Source organism: Pocillopora verrucosa, chromosome 1 (genome assembly GCF_036669915.1).
Source record: "Pocillopora verrucosa isolate sample1 chromosome 1, ASM3666991v2, whole genome shotgun sequence".
NCBI lineage: Eukaryota > Metazoa > Cnidaria > Anthozoa > Scleractinia > Pocilloporidae > Pocillopora > Pocillopora verrucosa.
In genome coordinates, this window is record NC_089312.1 from 1,190,156 (window position 1) to 1,216,251 (window position 26,096).

Consider the following 26,096-nt stretch of genomic DNA (forward strand, 5'->3'; position numbering starts at 1 on the left):
AGGCATTTCAAAAATGCTCATCTAAAATCCATCATGTATCCTTTTTTTGTAGGAGCTTAAGATGGAACCAGATAGAGGAGCTACCAGCGGGAGTCTTCAGTAACAACAACAAGTTGCTCAACTTGTGAGTAGGAAGACAAAAAGTTCATAGTCGACCTACATATTTCTACTGTAAAATCCTTCCCCAAATTCTTGTTAATTCTAATATCCTTGCCCATTATAGGTAATTAAACACGTTATGCGGTTTTATGTAATCTTATGACGCAGTTTTATTAACAATAACAGATTTTTAGGCAAAAACAAGATCAAAAAGTTTTTCGGTAATTTATTTGCTGAATTGCTAAACCTGCACTGGCTATAAGTGAAGAGTGGTTGTTTTACTTTAACTATTGCGTGATCGTGTCGAAACAAATTATAATGTCGATAATGGTGTAAAACACTAACTGATTACTGTAAAAGGACCCACGAACATGTAGTAATAGACATGTGCACGGATTGTTTAGATGTTAAAATTCTCCGAATGTCGAGGCTCGTGCATCAGCACTATTGGTAGGAACCTCAAAAAAACTCCTATTGCAACCATACTAGCGCTTACAAATTGTGATGTCAGCAACTGTTCAACCTAAATCCAGGACATATCCCCATTTTTTGGCCTCTTTGAACCATCTTTTAGTTTAATAAATAACTAAACACTGCAATTTTCAAACAAACCATTAAGTTAGGTTGTTGGTCTTAACTTTCACGACTATATATTCTATTTTCTGAGTTTATTTGTTTTTATTTGCATGTGGGAGATTTCCTGCATGGCCTGTGCTAGTCAGAGAATTTCCTTTTTATATTGCAAACCTGTTAATTGACTGATGTACAATTTCTCTCCAACAATGGAAGGCATTTCAAAAATGCTTAACTAAAACCCATCATGTATCCTTTTTGTAGGAGCTTAAGAGGGAACCAGATAGAGGAGCTACCAGCGAGAGTCTTCAGTAACAACAACAAGTTGCTCAACTTGTGAGTAGGAAGACTAAAAGGTCATAGTCGACCTACATATTTTTACTGTAAAATCCTTCTCCCAATTCTTGTTAATTCTAATATACTCAAATACTATCAAACGACAACAAGTTGTTTAATAATTTAGTTACTAATAAGTCAGGCCACAATCGTGTTGAAAGAGGAACCTTACCTTTTAGCTGGCCACAGATTTAGAGTACTAGAAGATACATATGTGAGCGACTGGGGTTCCATCACGATTGTGTACCTCGACGAAGTGAACCAAACAAGTTCAGTAGTCGATATACCCTTCTCGAGAGGGGTTAGGTTATGTCTACTAAAATATCCTTGTCCATTATAAGTAATTAAACACGTTATGCGTTATTATGTAATAGAATGTTTTATTAGCAATAACAGATTTTTAGGCCGATACAATATAAAAATAAAGCTGCCTAGTAATTTATTTGCTGAATTACTAAACCTGCCCTGACTATAAGTGAAGAGTGGTTGTTTTACAATAACTATTGCGTGATCGTGTCGAAACGAATAATAATGACGATAATGGTGTAAAACACAAACCGAATACTGTACAACTAACAGAAAATAGATTAAAAAAAACCTGCAATAGCAACAATTTTTAACTGAAATCAGGGAATATCTTTTCCTAGGGAATTGGGTAACAACCAGATAAAGGAGCTGCCATCTGGAGTCTTCAATAACAACACTGAGTTGATCTCACTGTACGTAACCTGCCTGTTTTGATAATAGCCTTTGATGTTCCAAGAGTTTAATCTTATTATTACCTAAATGTGATCAAGAAGGTCCTGAAGCTTGGTAGGTGTAGGCAGCCATGAAGAGGGTGGAAGAGAGCGGAACATGCATGGCCGGTGCTAGTGAGAGAAATTTCTTTTTTATACTGCAAACCTGGTAATTGACTGATGTACAATTTCTCTCCGACAATTTCCAAAGCAACGCGATAAATTCGACGCAAAACTAGCTGAAAAATGATAATGAACTTGAAAAAAATATGGCACAAACTGCAAAGAAAACGTTGAAAAATCATTTTGAACCTTATGTGAATGTTGTCGTAAAAACTTGCGTGGAAACCAGATAAAAATGATATCAGCTGAAGTCTTCAAAAGCAACTCCAAGTTAGCCTTCTTGTAAGTAACCAGTAAAAATTAAATCTATTATTAGTTTGGTCTCGATTCACCCGCCATTTTCGAAGAGTTATGTCACTTACTAACTCTGTGAGAAAAAGGTTTTCTAGCCGAGTAGTTTTTGTTATGTGTCTGGAACGCATTTTAAAAAATGCCTAACTAAAATCCATGATGTATCCTTTTTGTAGGAGCTTAGAAGGGAACCAGATAGAGGAGCTACCAGCAGGAGTTTTCAGTAACAACAACAAGTTGCTCAACTTGTGAGTAGGAACACTTAAAGTTCATAGTCGACCTACATATTTTTACTGTAAAATCCTTCTCCAAACTCATGTTAATTCTAAAATACTCAAATACTATCGAACGACAACAAGTTGCCAAATAATTTATTTCCTAAAGAGTCAAGCCACAATGGTGTTGAAAGAGAAACCTTACTTTTTAGTTGACCACTGATCTAAAGTACCACAAGATATATATGTAAGCACATATACTGCAGACCAGTTTACAGACTGATGTACAATTTCTCATTGAAAGTTTCCAAACAACATAATTAATCCAACGCAAAACTAACTGAAATATGATAATGAACTTGGTAAATTTGGTAGAAAATGCAAAGAAAACATTGAAAAATCATTTTAAATCTTATGTGAATGTTGTCGTAGAACCTTGCGTAGAAACCAGATAAAGAGGATACCAGCTGAAGTCTTCAAAAAAAACTCCGAGTTGGCCTTCTTGTAAGTAACCAATAAAAATTAAACCTATCATTAGTTTGGTCTCGATTCACCCGCCATTTGCAAATAGTTTTGTTATTTACTATCTTTGTCTGGAGAGGTTCTCTAGCTGAGTAGTTTTCGTTATCTGACTGGAAGGCATTTCAAAAATGCCCAACTAAAACCCATCATGTATCCTTTTTGTAGGAGCTTAGAAGGGAACCAGATAGAGAAGCTACCAGCGGGAGTCTTCAGTAACAACAACAAGTTGCAAAACTTGTGAGTAGGAAGACTAAAAGTCCATAGTCGACTTATATATTTTTTACTGTACAATCCTTCTTCAAATTCTTGTTAATTCTTAAATGCTCAAATACTATCAAACGACAACAAGTTGCGTAATTATTTAGTTACTAATAAGTCAAGCCACAATCGTGTTGAGAGAGGAACCTTACGTTTTAGTTGACCACTGATCTAGAGTACAAAAAGATATATTTGTTAGCTAGTGGGGAAGATTCGATCACATTTTTATCCCTCGGCGACATGAAGCAAACAAGTTTAATAGTCAGTATACCCTTCTTGAGAGGGGTTAGGTTATGTCCACTTAAATTCCCTTGCGCAATATAGGTATTCAAACACGTTATGTGTTCTTATGTAATCTTATGACGTACTTTTATTAACAATTACAGATTTTTAGGCTGATAAAATAAATAAAAAAGTTGCTTGGTAATTTATTTGCTCAATTGTTAAACCTGCTCTGGCTTTAAGTGAAGAGTGGTTGTTTTACATTAAATATTGCGTGATCGTGTCGAAACGAATAATAATGTCGATAATGGTGTCAAACACAAAGCGATTACTGTACAAGGACCCACCAACGCGAGGTAAGAGACATGTGCACAGATTGTTTACATGTTCAAATTCTCCGAATGTCGAGGCTCGTGCATCAGCATTATTGGTAGGAACCTCAAAACAACTCCTATTGCAACCATACGAGCGCTTACAAATGGTGATGTCAGCAGTTGTTCAACCGTGTTAGGGACTTAGGCCACAACCAAATAGGGAGCTAAAGTCTTTCATAACAACCCACAGTTGGTCGTAATGTAATCAGCTGATCTCAATGCTTTTGTTTCTATTAGCATTTGATGTGTTAAGTATTATTACACACCACACCCTTAGTGTGTGCAGCCAACCATGAAGGCAGTGGAAAAGGCTGGAATGGTTTGCAGTGTCGGTGTCAGTGCCTCTTTGGAACATCTTTTTTTTTTTTAATAAATGACAAAACACTGCAATTTTCAAAGAAAAACCAACAAATTAGGCTGTTGGTCTTAGCTTTCACGACTAAAATATTATATTTTTTGGAGTTTATTCGTTTTATTTGCATATGGGAGATTTCCTGCATGGCCGGTGCTAGTCAGAGAAATTTCTTTTTTATACTGCAAACCTGGTAATTGACCAATGAACACTTTTTCTCTGACAATTTTCAAAGCAACGCTATAAATCCAACTCAAAACTAGCTGAAAAATGATAAGGAACTTGGAAAAATATGACACAAACTGCAAAGATAACGTTGAAAAATCGTTATGAATTTTATGTTAATCTTGTCATAGAATCTTGCATGGAAACCAGATGGAGAGGATACCAGCAAAACAACTCCGAGTTGGCCTTCTTGTAAATAACTAGTAAACATCAAATGTAATATTGGTTTGGTCTCGATTCACCCGCCATTTTAGAGAAGTTTTGTGATTTACTAACTTTGTGAGAACAGGCTTTCAAGCCAGACGGTTTTTGTTATCTGATTGGAAGGCATTTCAAAAATGCTCAACTAAAATCCATCATGTATCCTTTTTTCGTAGGAGCTTAAGATGGAACCAGATAGAGGAGCTACCAGCGGGAGTCTTCAGTAACAACAACAAGTTGCTCAACTTGTGAGTAGGAAGACTAAAAGTTCATAGTCGACAAACATATTTTTACCGTAAATCCTTCTCTAAATTCTTGTTAATTCTAATATACTCAAATACTTTCGAACGACAACAAATTGTTTAATAATTTAGTTACTAATAAGTCAAGCCACAATCGTGTTGAAAGAGGAACCTAACAATTTAGCTGACCACTGATCTAGAGTACAAAAAGATATATTTGTTAGCTAGTGGGGAAGATTTCATCACCTTTTTATCCCTCGACAAAGTAAACCAAACAAGCTCAGTAGTTGGTATACAAATCTCGAGAGGGGTTAGGTTACGTCCACTTAAATATCCCTGCCCATTATAGGTAATTAAACACGTTATGCGGTTTTATGTAATCTTATGACGCAGTTTTATTAACAATAACAGATTTTTAGGCAAAAACAAGATCAAAAAGTTGCCTGGTAATTTATTTGCTGAATTGCTAAACCTGCACTGGCCTATTTGTAAGAAAAGAGTGGTTGTTTTACATTAACTATTGCGTGATCGTGTCGAAACATTGTTTAGATGTTAAAATTCTTCGAATTTCCAGACTCGTGTATCAGCGGTATTGGTAGGAACCTCAAAACAACACCTATTGCAACCATACTAGCGCTTACAAATTGTGATGTCAGCAATTGTTCAACCTAAATCCAGGATATATCCCCATTTTTTTGGCCTCTTTGAACCATCTTTTAGTTTAATAAATAACTAAACACTGCAATTTTCAATCAAACCATCAAGTTAGGTTGTTGGTCTTAGCTTTCACGACTATATATTCTATTTTTCTGAGTTTATTTGTTTTATTTGGATATGGGAGATTTCCTGCGTGGCCTGTGCTAGTCAGAGAAATTTCTTTGTTAATTGACTGATGTACAATTTCTCTCCAACAATTTCCAAAGCAACTCGATAAATTCGACGCAAAACTAGCTGAAAAATGATAACGAACTTAGAAAAATATGGCAGAAACTGCAAAGAAAACGTTGAAAATCATTTTCAATCTTATGTGAATCTTGTCATAGAACCTTACGTGGAAACCAGATAAAGAGGATACCAGCTGAAGTCTTCAAAAACAACCTAGAGTTGACCTTTTTGTAAGTAAGCTGTAAACATTAAATCTATTATAAGTTTGGTCTCGATTCACTCGCCGTTTGCGAATAGTTTTGTCATTATCTACCTTTGTCTGGAGAGGTTCTCTCACTGAGTAGTTTTCGTTATCTGACTGGAAGGCATTTCAAAAATGCCCAACTAAAACCCATCATGTATCCTTTTTGTAGGAGCTTAAGAGGGAACCAGATAGAGGAGCTACCAGCGGGAGTCTTTAGTAACAACATCAAGTTGCTCAACTTGTGAGTAGGAAGACTAAAAGTTCATAGTCGACAAACATATTTTTACTGTAAAATCCTTACTAATAAGTCAAGCCACAATCGTGTTGAAAGAGGAACCTTACCTTTTAGCTGACCACTGATCTATAGTACTAGAAGATATATATGTGAGCGACTGGGGTTCATCACGATTGTGTCCCTCGACGACGTGAACCAAACAAGTTCAGTAGTCGATATACCCTTCTCGAGAGGAATTAGGTTACGTTCACTTAAATATCCTTGTCCATTATAGGTAATTAAACACGTTATGCGTTATTATGTAATAGAATGACGCAGTTTTATTAGCAATAACAGATTTTTAGGCCGATACAATATAAGAAATAGCTGCTGGTAATTTATTTGCTGAATTGCTAAACCTGTACTGGCTATAAGTGAAGAGTGGTTGTTTCACATAACCTATTCCGTGATCGTGTCGAAACGAATAATAACGACGATAATGGTGAAAAACACAAACCGAATACTGTACAACTAACAGAAAATAGATTAAAAAAACCTGCAATAGCAACAATTTTAACTGAAATCAGGGAATATCTTTTCCTAGGGAATTGGGTAACAACCAGATAAAGGAGCTGCCACCTGGAGTCTTCAATAACAACACTGAGTTGATCTCACTGTACGTAACCTGCCTGTTCTGATAATAGCCTTTGATGTTCCAAGAGTTTAATCTTGTTATGAACTAAATGTGATCAAGAAGGTCCTGAAGCTTGGTAGGTGTAGTCAGCCATGAAGAGGGTGAAAGAGAGTGGGACAGCTCATACATGGACGGAGTTACACTAAAAAGAGTAACCTGCCTTAATTACACAATCCTTTCAGTTTCATAAATGATCATATCTTAGCGTCTGACGTTTGTCCACGTTTAGTAAATTTTATTTTCTATTCCTTTTATAACTTTGTTTTATTTGCCAGTGTGAAAAGGAGATTTCAAGTATTCTCTCTCAGAACAGGCTTTGCACTTTGCACTTCTTTTCACACCAATACTACAGTCAAATGCGAACAAGATTTATACTTTGCCAAGGATTGTTGAAATAAAGCTTTCTTACCTTACAGTTGGTTACACGGCAACAAGATCAAGAATTTGACCATCAAAGCATTCTCCCAGTTAATTAAGCTGCAGTGGCTGTAAGTGACAAGTCGTCCTCGTATGTAACCGATTACAATTGTCACAACTCACATCATTATCCAAATAGTGCATATTCCTTTTCATCGATCACATCCTTCAACCCTTAAATATCTGCGTAGCATAGAGACCGATAAAGAACGCCCGCAACCAATGATCAAGGTTATAACGGCTAAATCTAACAAGAGACAAGATCTGGGTAACAAGATCAGGTACTCCAAAATCTTCTACGCTGCATGCTGTCGTCACCCCAAAGGTAGTCGAAATGCAATCCAAATTAAAGCGCTGTAACATGTAGCAGTAAAGCAGTGGTCGAATAAAACATCGAAATACAAACTGGTGGAATACAAAACTAAAATATCCCAGCTCACAATCTAACATATCCTGGTTTCAATCTCATTTTCAAAGTTATCAATCCTGTTAATCTTGTCATAGAAGCTTGCATGGAAACCAGATAGAGAGGATACCAGCAAAACAACTCCGAGTTGGCCTTCTTGTAAATAACTTGTAAACATCAAATGTAATATTGGTTTGGTCTCGATTCACCCGTCATTTTAGAAAATTTTTGTGATTTACTAACTCGGTGAGAACAAGCTTTCAAGCCAGACGGTTTTTGTTATCTGACTCCAAGGCATTTCAAAAATGCTCAACTAAAATCCATCATGTATCCTTTTTTCGTAGGAGCTTAAGATGGAACCAGATAGATGAGCTACCAGCGGGAGTCTTCAGTACCAACAACAAGTTGCTCAACTTGTGAGTAGGAAGACTTAAAGTTAACAGTCGACATACATATTTTTACTGTAAAATCCTTCCCCAAATTCTTGTTAATTCTAATATACTCAAATACTATCGAACGACAACAAGTTGTTTGATAATTTAGTTACTAATAAGTCAAGCCACAATCGTGTTAAAAGAGGAATCTTACCTTTTAGCTGACCACTGATCTAGAGTACTAAAAGATATATTCGTTAGCGACTTGGGAAGATTCCGTCACATTTTTATCCCTCGGCAAAGTAAACCAAACAAGTTCAGTAGTTGGTATACCCTTCTCGAGAGGGTTAGGTTACGTCCACTTAGATATCTTTGCCCATTATAGGTAATTAAACACGTTAAGCGGTTTTATTTAATCTTATGAAAACAACCTAGAGTTGGCCTATTTGTAAGTAAGCAGTAAACATTAAATCTAATATAAGTTTGGTCTCGATTCACCCGCCGTTTGCGAATAGTTTTGTCATTATCTACTTTTGTGTGGAGAGGTTCTCTCACTGAGTAGCTTTCGTTATCTGACTGGAAGGTATTTCAAAAATGCCCAACTAAAACCCATCATGTATCCTTTTTGTAGGAGCTTAAGAGGGAACCAGATAGAGGAGCTACCAGCAGGAGTCTTTAGTAACAACATCAAGTTGCTCAACTTGTGAGTAGGAAGACTAAAAGTTCATAGTCGACATACATATTTTTACTGTAAAATCCTTCCCCAAATTCTTGTTAATGCTAATATACTCAAATACTATCGAAAGACAACAAGTTGTTTAATAATTTAGTTACTAATAAGTCAAGCCACAATCGTGTTGAAAGAGGAACCTTACCTTTTAGCTGACCACTGATCTATAGTACTAGAAGATATATATGTGAGCGACTGGGGTTCATCACGATTGTGTCCCTCGACGACGTGAACCAAACAAGTTCAGTAGTCGATATACCCTTCTCGAGAGGGGTTAGGTTACGTCCACCTAAATATCCTTGTCCATTATAGGTAATTAAACATGTTATGCGTTATTATGTAATAGAATGACGCAGTTTTATTAGCAATAACAGATTTTTAGGCCGATACAATATAAGAAATAGCTGCTGGTAATTTATTTGCTGAATTGCTAAACCTGTACTGGCTATAAGTGAAGAGTGGTTGTTTCACATAACCTATTCCGTGATCGTGTCGAAACGAATAATAACGACGATAATGGTGAAAAACACAAACCGAATACTGTACAACTAACAGAAAATAGATTAAAAAAACCTGCAATAGCAACAATTTTAACTGAAATCAGGGAATATCTTTTCCTAGGGAATTGGGTAATTCATATCGCACATGGGCTTTTTTACTTTCAATTTTCTCATCCACTGCTTACTGTGTTCCTCGCCTCTCTCAAACTTACCCTTTCGTTTATCCTGACCGGATGTTTCTTGTGATGTGGTCTTTTAATTGAAAAGTCTTTGCATCATCCGCCAACCGTAAATTGTTGTATGTTAGATTTCTGTTTAAGGCACATTCTCTGCAGAAAAATGGATAACCACTCTGTTAAAAACATTCTCTTGCACTTATTGATTTTCTTCGCCGAGGACTCGAACTTTTAGCGATATTGCAAGCGTGACAGACAGCCGATTATGCAAATTTCATTGAGCAAGTACTCCGACCGTTTCAAGGACGTGAGTAAATAAATCTTGAAATTTCAGAAAACCATTTTAAATAGAAAGGCTTAGGACAGAGCTTTATGAAGACCCATCCGATTAATACTTTGAAGCATTTTAAAAGGGGTTTGGCCTTTGCATTAACCATCTCGTGACGAAAGACGTCAACAACAACTCTAATGACAATGATGAAAATTTGACCCACTACCTCGCAAACTCTTTGTCAAAAATTTGGCTTCTTTATTTCATATTTGAGTTCTGAGGCTTACGCTATTCAAACCTGATGAACATTAGCAAAATTAAACTACAGGATTCAATTTAGTGTAACCTGCGATAAAATCACATCGCAAATTTCCGGGCATTGATTGACTCGTCACGTAATTCCATCGTTGTAATTGTCCTGAATACTTAACGCGTCTAAGTAAAGCAGCGATTTCTCGATTTCAGATTCTAGCTGAAAGGGAAAAAAAAAATGGAATTTGGTTCACCAAGTCGTCACATCTGTCTGCATAAAGTCTTGTTCAATTTTAATTTTGAAGAGTTCTTTTAAAAAAGATATCCATTAAACGCGCAAACGGGGGACGTCTAACTGTTTGTAAGTTGCTGAAAGTGGAAATCATTTTGATGTCCCAGCCCTCGTAGAGATGATACTAGCTTACTGTTGTTGCGATAGCAACCTGCTTCATCCGATCTTATCTTTTTGAATTCCTGAATTTCGTAACTTTATGGTGCAAAGAGATTTTCTAGGACTGACAGCACTGAAAACCGGTCTTTTTTACAGCTGTTAAGAAGGTCTACGTATCAGGTTACTTCCAGGCTTTCCTCCGAAATCAGAGAATATTTATTCCTAGGGAATTGGGTAACAACCAGATAAAGGAGCTGCCCACCTGGAGTCTTCAATAAGAACACCGGAGTTGATCAAACTGTACGTAATCGATTTTCTTAGCTCTTCTTATGATAGCCTTTGATGGGCCAAGATTTTAGTCCTCATTGTTAACTAAATGTGATCAAGAAGGTCCTGAAGCTTAGTAGGTGTAGTCAGCCATTAAAAGGGTGAAAAGAGTGGGAGCAGTTCATCGGTGGAAGGTAGTTACACAGAAAAGAGTAACGTACCCTAATTACAAAATCCGTTAAGTTTTTCCCAATGCTCATATCCTGGCATCTGACGTTGGTCCACTGTTTAGTAAATTCCATTTTAATTGCTTTCATAACTTTGCTTGTACCTCGCCTGTAAAAAACACATTTGTAGAATCAAAATTTTAAAATGTTGGTTATCTAGTTTATTTGAAACTATTCATAAAACGTGTCCGTTGCAGGCAGCTTGGCATATTTGCCCTCCAGACTATCGAAAGAGCCAAAGAAGGGGATCTTAAACTCTAAATTATTTCAGCTCAATATTATTACCCAAAACTAATGATAGTTTATCAAGAATCGTCTTCGCAATGTTATTTCATCTAAGGTTGTAACACTGTTACGAAGAGGAAAAAATAAATCATCATTCAAATCCAGTTTGAAATTTTTGTCAGAAATCCGATTTGCAATTCACAATGCATTTCAGAAACTGGCAAAACGAAACACAATCTACCTGTTACAAAAAAAATAAGGAGAACATACTGTGATCAAACTATACTTTTTGGACATATTTCCGAAGCGTTTTTTTCAGTTCGACCTCTCATAACCGGAGGCTAGAGATTCTCTAAACCTTTACGGTCGGGTAAACATCAAGCATAAAGAACGTAAAATTATAGCATCACTTGTTTAATTAATAATTCTTACTTTAGAAAGCTCGCACTCAAATGAATGACTAAACACAAACGAGCCCTGCAAGAATCAAAACAGTTTATACCTGATATCAACAATCAAATTGTTAACCCTCATCCATTTATATTTAATACTATTGACTTGGTTCAGTTCCATTCCTAGCCAAGAGCACCTTCCTTTTTCAATACCAGCTGACTCTGATTGATCTAAAAATTTTGGAAAAATTCTTAAGTCAGGGTATTTCCTTTGTGTAGGGACTTACATGCCAATCGCATAGCAGAGCTACCACGTGAATATATTCAATAACAAACGTTGAGATGACTCAGCTGTAAGTAAATAACATATATACCTACGTGTTTAACGCCAACCATCTTTACAATACAGACTGATACCGAAACATCACAAGTATAAAATATCGATAAAGGATCGATGGGGGTGTAAGTTTTCGAAAGGAAGGAACTGGGGTCATTCGCTCTGACGAAGGGCTAACGCTCGAGACGTCAGCTTTCAAAAAGCGGTTCGAAAATTGATAAATATACCTCATCCCCGCTCCTTCACCGCCTATCTTTTTCTCGTTATGACCTTTTAATATCTCCGTAGTGCATTAAACTATAAAACCGTCACAAATATTATGACTTCAACTTGCAAAGTGGGTATAAACCTAGCCGCATGCAAAACGGGTTAAAAACATCACGTGATGGAGTGCTTTACGTTGGCAGCATGATACCAGTGGGGACCAGAAGGAGATTTCGAACTGAAAACAAACAAGCAGCAAGAATCAAATAGTTATGGCGATGTGAACTATCACATTGCTAAACAACATCCATATTAAAAAGTATTACTGCCTAGGTCACTGCTCTATGTTAACCTGCGATGATGAATTTTTTTTTAACACTGAATAAATCTGGAAAAAAATATCCTTCTCGAAGGTACTTGTCTGGTAACCAATTCAAAGAGCTGCCACCAGGAGTCTTCACCATGAATACCAAGTTGACTCACCTGTAAGTAAGCCATAACAGGTTTATTCAAACTGTATTAATTCATAAAATGCATTTATCACAACACTTTAAAACATCTATTATTAAAAGTACTATTACCTAGGTCACTGCTCTGTGTTTAACCTGCAGTGATGATTATTTTTTCTAACACTCACTAAATCTGGAAAAATGGGTTAAAACTAACTCAAAATAGACATGAGATTAAAGGTATATCCTTCTCGAAGGTACTTGTGTGCTAACCTAATCAAAGAGCTGTCACCAGAAGTCTTCTTCATGAATACCAAGTTGACTTACCTGTAAGTAAGCCATAACAGGTTTATTCAAACTGTATTAATTCAATAAAATGCATTTATCACAACACTTTAAAAACATCTATTATTAAAAAGTACTATTACCGAGGTCACTGCTCCGTGTTTAACCTGCAGTGATGATTATTTTTTCTAACACTCACTAAATCTGGAAAAATGGGTTAAAACTAACTCAAAATAGACATGAGATTAAAGGTATATCCTTCTCGAAGGTACTTGTGTGCTAACCTAATCAAAGAGCTGTCACCAGAAGTCTTCTTCATGAATACCAAGTTGACTTACCTGTAAGTAAGCCATAACAGGTTTATATTCGAAATTATTCAAATTGTATTATTTCACAAAACTCAGCCATTCGTAGAGAAGGTTTTCAATCCCATCACCTCACCAAAAGACTTATTGAAACCATTCGAGTACAAAGTAATGGTGGCGTCAACAACTGAGTCTTAAAAGCTACATTTTCGATGCCACATAAAATATAAATGTATTATCTACAAAAAGTACTCAAGTACAACACAAGGCGTTAAACTGACCAGCTTATATACATTGGTAAGGACTTAAGTCTACTCTTTTCTCAGTCGCACATCAGGTTTAGCACCTAGAATCCCTCTTCCCCGGTTCCAAAATAGATAAGTCCAAAGTTCGTCCAACCCCCTCCCTTTACCCCAATTTGACCCCTCATAACCTTTCACTATCTGCGTGGTACACACAACTATAAAACCGTCATGACCTGAACCTGTAAGCCGAGTTCAAACCTAGCTTCTGGCAAAACTGAGGCAAAACATTACGTGGTCGACTGCGTTATTGGCTGAGTTTCTGTTTCATGTTTAACTTAAGGCATCTATCATTATAAACACTGTTTTAATCTGGAAATCTGGGTCTTAATAGCCCAGAATAGACTTCAGATAAAAAAGAATGTATCCTTCTAAAAGGGACTTGGGTGACAACCAAATAGGAGCACTACCACCTGGAGTCTTCACCTACAACACCGAGTTGACTGAGCTGTGAGTAAAAATTTAAAACCTTTGCAATTGCATCGATTATGCAGACATTCTTATCTATCAGATATCGGCAAAGTTTCTTCGAGCTCAGTTCATGGTGAGTAACAGACGGTCGTTAGTGGCTTTAACATAGCCATTTCATGACAAAATATAAATGTTGCGTTTATCCTAACCGGCTATAGTAATGCGCTCAGAGTCTCGGTATTTGTTGATTATGAGTGAATATTCAATAAGCGTCTTCAACCAAGAGGTAAATAAATTTAATTATCCTCACGTTATGGCGGATGCATTGGAGAGACTTAAAGAAACCTCATAATAAGCTTAACTTGTATATTTAATTGTATATGATAGAATGTGAACTTTTGCTCTAAACATTTCCACGTTAGCTTACTGTTGTTTTCTAAGTTTCTAAGTTCAGTCCTTCACTTTGCATAGGCGTGGCCAGTATTTAGAGGACTTGCAAGTGCTTCCTTTTAGTAGAAAGGACCTCGCACTCTGTATTTCTTTTCACATCAGGACTCCACGTATTCGTGATACAAATTTTCCGAAACTTACAGGTGGTTAAACGGCAACAAGTTGAAGAATTTGTCAGGCGACTTATTTTCCCAATTAGTCCAGCTGCAGTGGCTGTAAGTGAACAGTCTTCCTCATATAAAAACTATTTTGCTAAGTTTTATTTGGGGGGTTCCTTAGGTGACTGTTCAATACAGGTGAATGACAATACAGAATGGGACTCTGTAAAGAGTCACCGAGACCGCTTATTAGAGGAGGATTTTACAATGATTTATGGAAAACAAATTCGGGAATTTAACAACTGACCGCTTAATACAGGGCGACAGCTTTATATGGTGCCGCTTAATAGAGGTTCAAATGTATATCCTTTGCGTTGGTTCTTACATCACAATCACATATTAGAGTTACCACTAGGCGTCTTCAACAACAACATAATTTTACTCAGCTGTAAGTGAATAACATCTAATATCTTCAACTTGTTGACAGCAGCCGCAGCTTCTCACAGCTTACTCAATTTCGTGATCAATGTTCGGCCACCATAAGTAAGTACGAGCCGTTTCCCTCGTCCGCACAATGCCTGGGTGACCTGTGCGCAACTCTTCCAACCAGTCTTCCTAGACCGGGTAGGTTTGATTACTCTTAGTCCGCACAGAAGACAATCTTGCTCTACCGATGACTCAAATTGGCGGTTGAAAAAGAGTTGTAGGCGAAGATCCTCCACATGTTGTGGCCATCCTTGTTTGACAAACTCTTACGTTCTGGATAGTAATGTGTCAACCCGTGTAGCGTAGCTTATCTCCTTGTTTGTGATGGGTAACAAATGAACCTCTTCGTTAAACGTGGAGGGCAAGGGCAGTCGTGATAACACATCAGCCACTGTATTTCGCTTCGATGGAACAAATCTGATGTTGTAACTGAATGCTTTGTCGTGTTCGTTCAGAGTTTGTGACGCGTAGGCAATCAGGCGGCGGTTTCCATTGAGATAAACGAGTATAATAACGGCACCCAAACCATATGGAGAGGCGTCAACCCACAATTCCACAGGAAACTGAGGGACAAAGTACGCCAATACAGCTGCCGCCGACGTAAGGGCGCATTTCACAGCACAAACGGCTTTTTCACAGGTCTGCGACCAGTTCCAAGGTGTGTTCCCGATGAGCTCGCACAGAGGATGACATATCAGCCGAAGAAAAAGGTCAGAGAATTGTTTGGCGTTTGCATTTGAGTCGATATCGTTGTGAAAGTTGAAATCACCACAAAGAAGGAATTGACAGAAAGTAACACTCAACTCTTCTGAGAACGCAGAGAATTCTGAGAAAAACCTTTCAACTGTAAAGCCATTTTTCTTGGACGGGTAGAGGTAGATGTACTTTCAGAAGGCGAAAAACCTTGTTGCCAGAGGTGATAGTTGAATCAAAATGTTCGAACAAAGAAAAAATGCAGCCTTCATTTCGCGAAACATGAAGCCCTTTGCGTGTGATAACAGCAAGTCCACCTCCTCTGCGGGTGGATCTAGGCAAGTGATAAACAGCGAAATCTTTAAGTAAATTCGTGAGGTCGGCAATGGTAATAATATCGTTTGAGGTAAGCCACGATTCAGTTACAGATAGAAGGTCAAGACTACAAGACAACATAAGATCACGGCGATAAACCTTGTCACCAGAGATGATATTTAAATCAAAATGTTCGAACGAAGAAAGAATACAGCTTTCATTTCGCGAAACATGAAGCCCTTTGCGTACGATAACAGCAAGTCCACCTCCTCTGCGAGTGGATCTTGGCAAGTGATAAACAGCGTAATCTGGAGGAGAGAAAAAACAAAATATTCATGCTTAGTCCATAAGCACGCCAGCCGCTTTACAAGCAGCTTTCGCTTCAAGCGAAGGAAACCGCTCTAGTGAGCTCTTAAAGTCGCCTCTTCCAAATGAGAAACTTTGTAAAGACGAGAAAAGTCGACTAAAATAGATGCTGACATAAAAAGTGCTAGAGATATGACAGGAAAATAATGAGCATAAATAGGCATTGCAGCCACTGTTCGGTGCATACAATCTGTCCTGCAATGTCCAACAGTGCACCAGCATAAGAGGGGAATGATATTTCTACTGGGTCGCACTGCAAGGTACTTGAAATACCGCTCATAATCTGTGTAGTATAAGATTGAAGCTGCTGCTCCCGTGTCGACTTCCATCCGGAATTCTACCCCTTCAATCTGCACAGGGACCTTTATAGCAGGTGCTGAAAGTCCTCAGTTACGCAGCTCTAATTTCTAACTCTCTTCCAGAGTGAAAATAGACCTAAGAAATTCATCTCCCATGTTCTCCTGCAGTCCAGCTTCTGAATCCTGTTCCGTGTGATGTACATGTTGTTTGCTCGCCATCTCTTTCAGTGGTGGTTTTGCATTGCGACACTCAGACTATGATCCGTTAAATGGCAGTTTACGTGCACTGCTTCTTGAAAAGTGAAGTTGGTCGAAAATAATTTACACTTAATCTGCTCCGCGCAAAGCCCGCAGATGAAAAGATCGCGTGGAATATCATTTAACTGCACGTTGGTGAATTCGTATTTTCCCGCGAAACCTTTAACTCTCTCCCAAACTCCACGATGCTTTGCCTCGGTTTCTGGTTTGCAGAATAAAATCGGTATCTTTCTGCGACTTACAAGCGAATGGGCGTGTAATGACCGCGCAACAGCGTTACAAGCTGGTCAAAAGTCTTCGTACTCGGCGCGTCCGGGAATGACAAATCCTTTAAGACTCGATAAGCACCACTTCCAGTAGATGTTAAGAGTATTGCTCTTCGTTTAGCGGGACTGTCCGTGTCGTTCTTAATATCGAAGGCGGTGAAATATTCTTGCAGCCGTTCGATATAGCTCTCGATATCTTCAGACTCAGCATTGAAGACCTCAAAAGGAGGTCTTCCCGCCAAGTGGTTTGCGTTAAGGTTGAGCTGATATCATAGATTTAAGACCGGATTTTCACGTAGTTATCCGTTCTTCGAGGTTGGCTGTTCGTTCTCCATAAAGGGGTTAAGTTTGTAAAGAAATTGTGGTGCTGCGTCGGTGGGAGAGTATAGCACCCTTAATCCCCACTAGTGTTTACTACAAACCTACAGATTCACATAGTTACTTGTTGTATTCATCTTCACATCCATCACACGTCAAAAACTCCATATCTTTTTCACAGTTTCTCAGACTTCGTCGTTTATGTAGTGACGACTCAGATTTTTCCGAAAAATCAGAGGCAATGTGCCAGTTTTTCGATAAACGTGGCTATCCTGTTTCTGTCGTCCAAGCGGGCCACCACCGTGCCCAACAAATTGATCGACAGTCAGCACTACAAACGGCTGAGAAGGAAAACACTGACTGCATTCCATTTACTCTTACATTTCACCCTCACAACCACGCAATTAAATCTATCATTCTTAAAAATTTAAACTACTTCCAAACGATTCAGAGACTGGCACTTTTTTTTCGCAACCCTCACTTATTTCATTCAAACGTGACAAAAACATAGGCAACTTTTTAGTCAGGAGTTCATTTCAAACCAATGACCAATCTGGAACTTTTAAATGCGCTCGCTCACGATGCAAAAACTTGTCGTTCCATTCATAACATAGAGAAAATATCGGGACCCAAGAGATCCATTAAGATCATTGATCACTTTACGTGTACCTCCGCCAATATTATTTACTGCAGAACTTGCACTTATTGCAATAAGTTATACATCGGCGAAACAGGAAGACGACTAGGTGACCGATTCCGAGAACACCTTGGCGACGTGGAAAGAAATGACAAGGACGCATCCAAACCAGTCGCTAGACACTTTATCCTTCCTAATTATTCTAAACAGCATATGGCAGTTTGCGGCCTTTCTTTACATCTAGGCAGTTCGGAAAGCCGTAAAACACTAGAACAAAAATTTATCTTCCAAATCGGCACCCTTAATCCCCACGGAATCAACGAGCGTTTTTCATTCAACTAATTTATTCCTGTTTTCTCGTCACCATATTCCCACCATATTCCCACTTTCTGCATATAAACCCAAACACAACCCACAATTCCTCCAATCGCTCTGACGAAGGGCTAACGCTCGAAACGTCAGCTTTTTTTACCCTTTACGGTGGCTAATTTACGTTTTCAACCCAGTTGCGACTCAGACGCGAAGAAAACTGGACGGAGGATTCCCACGATATATCGACTCGAACGTGATATATAAAAACGAGGTGACAAACGACAGCGTGAATACCTTATTTATTCGATTAAGCGACGAGGGCGCTTATTTAATTTTTTGACTCTCAGGGTGGGCGCTTATTCGAGGTGGGCGCTTATTCGAGGTTGGGCGCTCAACGCATTTTCACCATTTTCAGTAAGTAAAAAGTTTATTTTGTAACAAAACAATAAATGAGAACAAAACATGATAAAATACTAAAGCATATAAATTATAACTGTTCATTGGTCGGTTTATGCCCAGGACTAACAACTCATTGTTCGGTCTTCGCAGAAGTCTCTTTTGCTATCATAATTCTCAATCAACTTCAATGTCATCGTCACTCAGCTCAATAAGTGAACTTTCTGGTGCTGCCTCCTCGACATCCGACAGCATAACGTCAGCAAATGGGTCAGTCGCGCAAGAAGTTGTTAGGGCTTGCTGGATGGATGCCAGGCGATCTTGTCCTGAATGACAAGGTTGACCCTCCTTTAGGCAATGCATCTGATCATCTTCAGATCCGTCAGGAGCCACAGTAAGCGCGCAGCTTCTGAAAGAACGGATAATTAACTCTCTGTCTAGAGTTTCCCAGGCCTCAAGAACCCACTTGACGATTTCAGGAAGAGGTGGGCAACGCATGTTTCTTGCAGCTGTAAATGAATGAGCTCCGTCAGCCACCCACGCATCGTACTTCTTAGTTATTTTGGCCTTGAAGGGCTTATTCCATGCCACGTCAGGGGATTGGATATACTTAGTACAACCACCGGGTACTATGACAGGGTCGATCTTTGCCTGTGCGAGTTCTTGCTTGACGCTGTCTGTGATGTGGCATTTAAGAGTCCCAAGCCAACATCCCACGAGTTAATGAGAACTTGCCTAATACTCTTTGCACCCCGTCACGAGTCAGGTCTTCATTCATCCATCCGTTCACAGAAGAGGCTACATAGCACTTGTGCCTTTGCTGTCAAACAGACAGAGAATTTGGACTTCTCATGTCCTGTTGTCTTCAGTCGAATTGAACTTTCTCCCGCTTTGTCAACAGTAGCGCTGGACAACATATCTTGCCAAACAGCTGTTTCGTTTATGGCAATAATGTCACTATGACTGTAGGAATGCCTGCTTCGCTGTCGTCGTACTTGTAAGATATAGGCAATAAGCTTGTCGATAAGTCTGTCGGGGTCTTTCTGCGATTCAGTGGTTCTGCGCCCCACAGACAGCCCATTCCTGGCCATACACTTCTGGACCCAGCCATTACTGGCAATAAAAGATGGAGAAACCTGCCATGCCTTGCATTTTTGCTCATGACTAGCTCGCGCTTTGTGCAAAATCATTGCCCTTGAAACTCGAAGGCCGCTGGACCTGCGTTCATGTATCCACTCTAAAAGCTCGTCTTCCAGGCCAACATCAAATGGTTTTCTACCTCCTCCATCAAGACGTTTCCTCTTGTTATCCGCAGCCTGAAGTTTTGCCTTGGCGCTTTGCCATTCACGAATTCTCTTACGGTCTACATTGAACTTTTTTGCTGCGCTAGAGATGCTTTTACTTTCTTCGGCAAACTTCATAGCTTCTAATTTATAGTCGGTCGAGTACGACATCTCTGGAATCAAATATTTGATCTGTCAGTTTAAACATCACATGAATGCATGAAGGTGCTAGATCCCACAAGTTTACAATAAGGTAATTATGTGCAAGAACGACAATCAAAGAGCTCCCGGTACGTAACAGGAAACACGTGTGGCTTCCGCTGTAGCTTAGCGTACTGAACAACTCGCTTTTAGTGCCAGAGCATTCAATGTGAATTGAATTGCTCAAGTTTTCACTATCTGAAATGGAACTTTGTGTTTTAAGTGCAATTCATATCAGTTATACGAGGTCATCATATTTATAAATCTGTGTGGACTCCAACTTTAGGAGAGAAACTTAACTGCCGCGAGGATGATCGCAAGGAAGCCAAACAACATGACGAATATGCAATTGGGACGTATTTGGAAGCCAATACCGGCAGCGAGCTTGTAGGACATGTGCCAATGGAACTATCGTACCTCATCTATACATATCTGATAGCTTACGACGATAATGAGGTTTCTGCTAAAGTAACAAGAAGGGTCAAAAGGCTGGAGAATGTACATGTTACGCTAGGAACATTCAAAGCGCGGGCACCAAGCAGGGCTATTGCCGCGAAGTTTGAGCGGGAGATTTTGCGGCTGAAAGAACTTTGTACCCACATGGACATTTCAGTTGAAACTTTGAGAAAAATTCCAACGTTGTCATACAATTTTCAGACAATGAAACTAGAGATTGTAAGCCATTAATGAAATACCGTAATAATCAATACCCGTATTCCTCTTAGGCACTTTGGGGGGTGGGCGCTTATTCGAGGTTGGGCGCTTAAAAAGTACTTTTTGGGGGTGGGTGCTTATTCAAGGCTGGGTGCTTATAAACTTTTTCTACCTTCAGGGTGGGCGCTTATTCGAGATTGGGCACTTTATCGAATAAATACGGTACTTACGTCTACACACCAATTCAACGGCAAGAGTTTAAAGAAGGGAATTTACATCGAACTATCTCAGCTCATATTATTACCCAAACCAATAATAGTATCAGGAATCGTATTTCCAATGTTGTTTTATTTGTGACACTTTTCAGACAGAAAAAAAACACCTCTAATCTTCAAAGCACGGTTTTGAATTTTGAAAAAGAATTACGGGCCAAGTTAGAGAATTAGAGAAATCTGGCTACAAGGATAAAGCTTTAAGATGAACCTCATCAAAATACTTATTGTAACTATTCGAGTGCAAAGTAATGGTGGTGTCAACAATTGAGTCCTAAAGCGCTCTCTCCGCGTCTCATGACGTGGAGAGAGCGATAATGAAATACGAGTTAACCATGGAGAGAATGAAAGAGGGTGGGAAGGTTTGTATTTGGAAAGTTTAATCAGTGCTCATTTCTTCGCATATGTCGGTGGTCTTTGCTTTGCAAATCCTATTTTCTGTTCCCTTGCTAACGATGTTTTATCAGTTTGCATAGTCGTGGCCAGTATGTAGAGGGAGGCACTTGCAAGCGTTTCCTTTCTAAAGAACGGGCCTCGCACTCTACATTTCTTTTTATACCAGTACTGCGGTCGAACGCGAATTGGATAATACATTTTCACGTATTGGTGATGCAAAGTTTAAAAAACTTACGGGTGGTTAAACGGTAACAACTTGAAAAATTTGCCAGGCGACTTTTTTTCCCAATTAGTCAAGCTGCAGTGGCTGTAAGTCTTCCTTATATATAAACTATTTCAAGTGTCACACGACTTACTTTCAATCAATCGCTAGTTAACATGAGACTAATCGTCGTCTCGAGGAGATAATGAATGGACAAAACTTACGGGTGGCGTGAATCAAGCTTTCACAGTAGCAAATTTACGGAGCAACTTCCCCTCACTAATAAATCATTTTCAGTGAATGTGAATAGGATTTATACATTTTCACGTATTGGTGATGCAAAGTTTTCAAATCTTACAGGAGGTTAAACTGCAACAAGTCTAAGAATTTGCCAGGCGACTTATTTTCCCAATTAGTCAGGCTGCAGTGGCTGTAAGTGAAAACTCGTCCTCCAATACAAATTATTTCAAGTGTCACAAGACTCAATTTCAATGTTAACAAGCGATTGATTAAAAGTACGTCTTGTGACACTTGAAATAGTTTATATGTAAGGAAGACTTTTCACTTACAGGCATTGCAGCTTGACTAATTGGAAAAATAAGTCGCCTGGCAAATTCTTCAAACTGTTGCTGTTTAACAACCTGCCTATATGAGTATAATTTGAACTAAAGTCATGGAATATCTTCTCTTAGGTCCTTGGGTAACAACCAGATAAAGGAGCTACCACATGGAGTCTTCAATAATAACACTGAATTGATCACATTGTAAGTAACAGATATCCACGCCCATTTTTATTATGTTAACCTTCGATGTGCTTAGAGTGTAATGTCAGTGTTTACTTAATATGGTCAAGACGCTCCTCAAGCTTAGTGGGTGTGGCCAACCATGAAGAGAATAAAAGAGGGAAGAACGGTTTGTTTGCTCAGGCAGTAACACGCGGGAGGTAATATGATTCTAACTAAAATCATGGAATATCTCCTCCTAGGGACCTAAGTAACAACGCGATAAAAGAGCTACCATCTGGAGTCTTCCATTATAACTCTGAGTTGAGCAGCCTGTAAGTAACAATTATCCACGCCCATTCTTAATATTAACCTTCGATGTCCTAAGAGTGTAATGTCAGTGTTTACTTAATATGGTCAAGACGCTCCTCAAGCTCAGTGGGTGTTGCCAACCATGAAGAGAATGAAAGAGGGAAGAACGGCAAGTTGACAAGTTGATAAATTGACAAGTTGATAAATTTACTCAGGCAGTAACACGCGGGAGGTAATATGATTCTAACTAAAATCATGGAATATCTCCTCTTAGGCACCTAAGTAAGAATGCGATAAAAGAGCTACCATCTGGAGTCTTCCATTATAACACTGAGTTGTTCGACCTGTAAGTAACAATTATCCACGCCCATTCTTAATATTAACCTTCGATGTGCTAAGAGTGTAGTGTCAGTGTTTACTTGATACGATCATGACAGTCCTCAAGCTTATTGGGTGTAGTCAACCATGAAGAGAATGAAAGAGGGTAGCAAGGTTTGTATTTGTACAGTTTAATCAATGATCATTTCCCAGCATATGTCACTGGCCCTCGTTTTGTAAATCCTATTTTTCTATTCCCTTGCTATCTTTGTTTTATCAGTTTGCATGGGCGTGGCTAGTATGTAGAGGGAGGTACCTGCAAGCGTTTCCTTTCAGAAGAACGGGTCTCGCTCTCTGCATTTCTTTTCACATTAGTATTACGGCTGAACGCGAACAGGAATTATACATTTTCACGCATTGTTGATACAAAGTTTCCAAAACTTATAGGTTGTTAAACAGCACCAAGTTGATAAATTTGCCAGGCGACTTATTTTCCCAATTAGTCAAGCTGCAGTGGCTGTAAGTGAAAACTCGTCCTCCAATACAAATTAATAGTTTATATGTAAGGAAGACTTTTCACTTACAGGCATTGCAGCTTGACTAATTGGAAAAATAAGTCGCCTGGCAAATTCTTCAAATTGTTGCTGTTTAACAACCTGCCTATATGAGTATAATTTGAACTAAAGTCATGGAATATCTTCTCTTAGGTACTTGGATAACAACCAGATAAAGGAGCTACCACATGGAGTCTTCAATAATAACACTGAATTGATCACATTGTAAGTAACAGATATCCACGCCCATTTTTTTTATGTTAACCTTCGATGTGCTAAGAGTGTAATGTCAGTGTTTACTTAATATTGTCAAGACGCTCCTCAAGCTCAGTGGGTGTGGCCAACCATGAAGAGAATGAAAGAGGGAAGAACGGTTTGTTTGCTCAGGCAGTAACACGCGGGAGGTAATATGATTCTAACTAAAATCATGGAGTATCTCCTCCTAGGGTCCTAAGTAACAACGCGATAAAAAAGCTACCATCTGGAGTCTTCCATCATAACACTGAGTTGATCGACCTGTAAGTAACAATTATCCACGCCCATTCTTAATATTAACCTCCGATGTGCTAAGAGTGTAGTGTCAGTGTTTACTTGATACGATCATGACAGTCCTCAAGCTTAGTAGGTGTAGTCAACCAGGAAGAGAATAAAAGAGGGTAGGAAGGTTTGTATTTGGACAGTTTAATCAATGATCATTTCCTAGAATATGTCACTGGCCCTCGTTTTGTATATCCTATTTTCTATTCCCTTGCTAACTTTGTTTTATCAGTTTGCATGGGCGTGGCCAGTATGAAGAGGGAGGCACCTGCAAGCGTTTCCTTTCAGAAGAACGGGTCTCGCTCTCTGCATTTCTTTTCACATTAGTATTACGGCTGAACGTTAAAAGGAAATATAAATTTCCACGCATCGTTGATACAAAGTTTCCAAAACTTACAGGTGGTTAAACGGCAACAAGTTGATGAATTTGCCAGGCGACTTATTTTCCCAATTATCCAAGCTGCAGTGGCTGTAAGTGAAAATTCTTATTCACTTACAAACTTTTTCAAGTGTCACAAGACTCACTTTCAATCATATCGCTGGTTAACATGAGACTGATCGTCATCTCCAGTAGATAATGAATAAACAAAACTTACGGGTGGCGTGAATCAAACTTGCACAGTGGCACAGTGGCACAGTGGCCCAAGGCATATGAATAGAGCAACCTCCCCTCTCTAATTAATCACTTTCAGTTTCATAAAAGACTGAACAGGTTACGTTTATTTTGCACCACCATCGTAATGTGCTAAGAATTTCGTGAATCAGTATAGTGATAAATTTTTTATGTAACCGATTCGGTGAGTTCATTTCTGATAAGCAGATATTATTATACTATGTGGATATTGACGTGTCTTATGCTTAGATACTCGTAGTTCAGAGAGCGCCTTGGTAACTAGACCTTGACCTCAGTCAACAACACTACTTCCCGATAACTCAAGCATGAAGCGCACTCCCTTGAATTACATGTATGTTCAGTCATTTCTTATTAAGTACATTCTGTAGCTCCAAATCCCTGTTTTCACGCGGTGATCCTCGTCTCCCTTTTCCGATCCTGTTATCCTCATCAAAATCCTTATTACAGGCCGCTTCATTAATAAACTCTATTACGTGCTCCAAGTCACCCATTTTAAAGCGTCTAATACAGAACCCTTGATTTATCGATTTGGTTTGCTTATATTTATGCAAATGTGATGAGAATATCTTGATCTACGAAATGTGGGCAAACATTTATTCAAGTTCAGTGATTGTTGTAAGCCATATGGCAGTTAAGCTCAGACGTGAAGCTGACTCTTTTGAACTAGATATTCAAACATTTATTATCAAACCAGTAACCGTCAGCAAAAACGTGTTTTAATGTATTTTCCACGACACATTTTTAAACGATTAATACAGATACCATCACTGGAATAAAACATCGAAGTACAAACTGGTGGGATACAAATCCAATATCCCAGCTCACAATTGAAAAAATCCTGGTTTCAATCTCCTTTCCAAAGTCATCGATCCTGTTACATTCACAAATTGTTTAGAAGGAAAAATTTATCTCTTATTGCCAAATCATGGTCCTAAATCTTACCAGATATCCGAATAGCTTAATTTTAATGTCCCAGTACATTGCAGAGGAACAAAATTTACTACCTAAATTGCAACAAGACAATAACTTGGGGAAGTTACTATCAAGTTACTCTCAAGTTACCATTAAGTTCAAACCCAATTTTTAAAAAAGAATTTTTAATTAATTTTTTTTTTAAATTCAAAAAATTTTTAAAAACAAATTTTTTAAAAAACTCAACTACTGAGCAGCTCTCTACAAACAGTAGTTGTAAAACTTGTTTATTCTCCGACGCGTTTCGTTTATCAGTTAGCCCCCAGATATTTTTCTCACCTTGCCGCTAAATTATTATTTACTTTTTGCAAAACTTCGCTTGTTTCTGTTTGTAAGTCCTGCCAACCTGTATGGTCATTGGCCCCCGTTATAGCCATAGTATGGCTTTTTAATACAAGTGTTTAGCATTAACTCGCA

At 38.6% G+C, this 26,096-nt stretch overlaps 1 protein-coding gene across 1 annotated transcript in view; it reads left to right on the top strand.

Moving 5' to 3' along the window:
- LOC131780616 (leucine-rich repeat-containing G-protein coupled receptor 5-like) overlaps nucleotides 1–26,096 on the top strand; it is a 47,541-nt gene that overhangs the window by 8,581 nt on the left and 12,864 nt on the right. Inside the window, exons 13-32 of the mRNA XM_066174447.1 lie at nucleotides 53–124; nucleotides 937–1,008; nucleotides 1,656–1,727; nucleotides 2,336–2,407; nucleotides 3,062–3,133; nucleotides 4,705–4,776; nucleotides 5,814–5,885; nucleotides 6,069–6,140; nucleotides 7,975–8,046; nucleotides 8,636–8,707; nucleotides 12,390–12,461; nucleotides 12,979–13,050; nucleotides 13,696–13,767; nucleotides 14,322–14,393; nucleotides 22,323–22,394; nucleotides 22,616–22,687; nucleotides 22,939–23,010; nucleotides 23,690–23,761; nucleotides 23,983–24,054; nucleotides 24,473–24,544. Coding sequence (XP_066030544.1) covers nucleotides 53–124; nucleotides 937–1,008; nucleotides 1,656–1,727; nucleotides 2,336–2,407; nucleotides 3,062–3,133; nucleotides 4,705–4,776; nucleotides 5,814–5,885; nucleotides 6,069–6,140; nucleotides 7,975–8,046; nucleotides 8,636–8,707; nucleotides 12,390–12,461; nucleotides 12,979–13,050; nucleotides 13,696–13,767; nucleotides 14,322–14,393; nucleotides 22,323–22,394; nucleotides 22,616–22,687; nucleotides 22,939–23,010; nucleotides 23,690–23,761; nucleotides 23,983–24,054; nucleotides 24,473–24,544 — 1,440 coding nt within the window. The remainder of the gene's footprint in view (nucleotides 1–52; nucleotides 125–936; nucleotides 1,009–1,655; nucleotides 1,728–2,335; nucleotides 2,408–3,061; nucleotides 3,134–4,704; nucleotides 4,777–5,813; nucleotides 5,886–6,068; nucleotides 6,141–7,974; nucleotides 8,047–8,635; nucleotides 8,708–12,389; nucleotides 12,462–12,978; nucleotides 13,051–13,695; nucleotides 13,768–14,321; nucleotides 14,394–22,322; nucleotides 22,395–22,615; nucleotides 22,688–22,938; nucleotides 23,011–23,689; nucleotides 23,762–23,982; nucleotides 24,055–24,472; nucleotides 24,545–26,096) is intronic.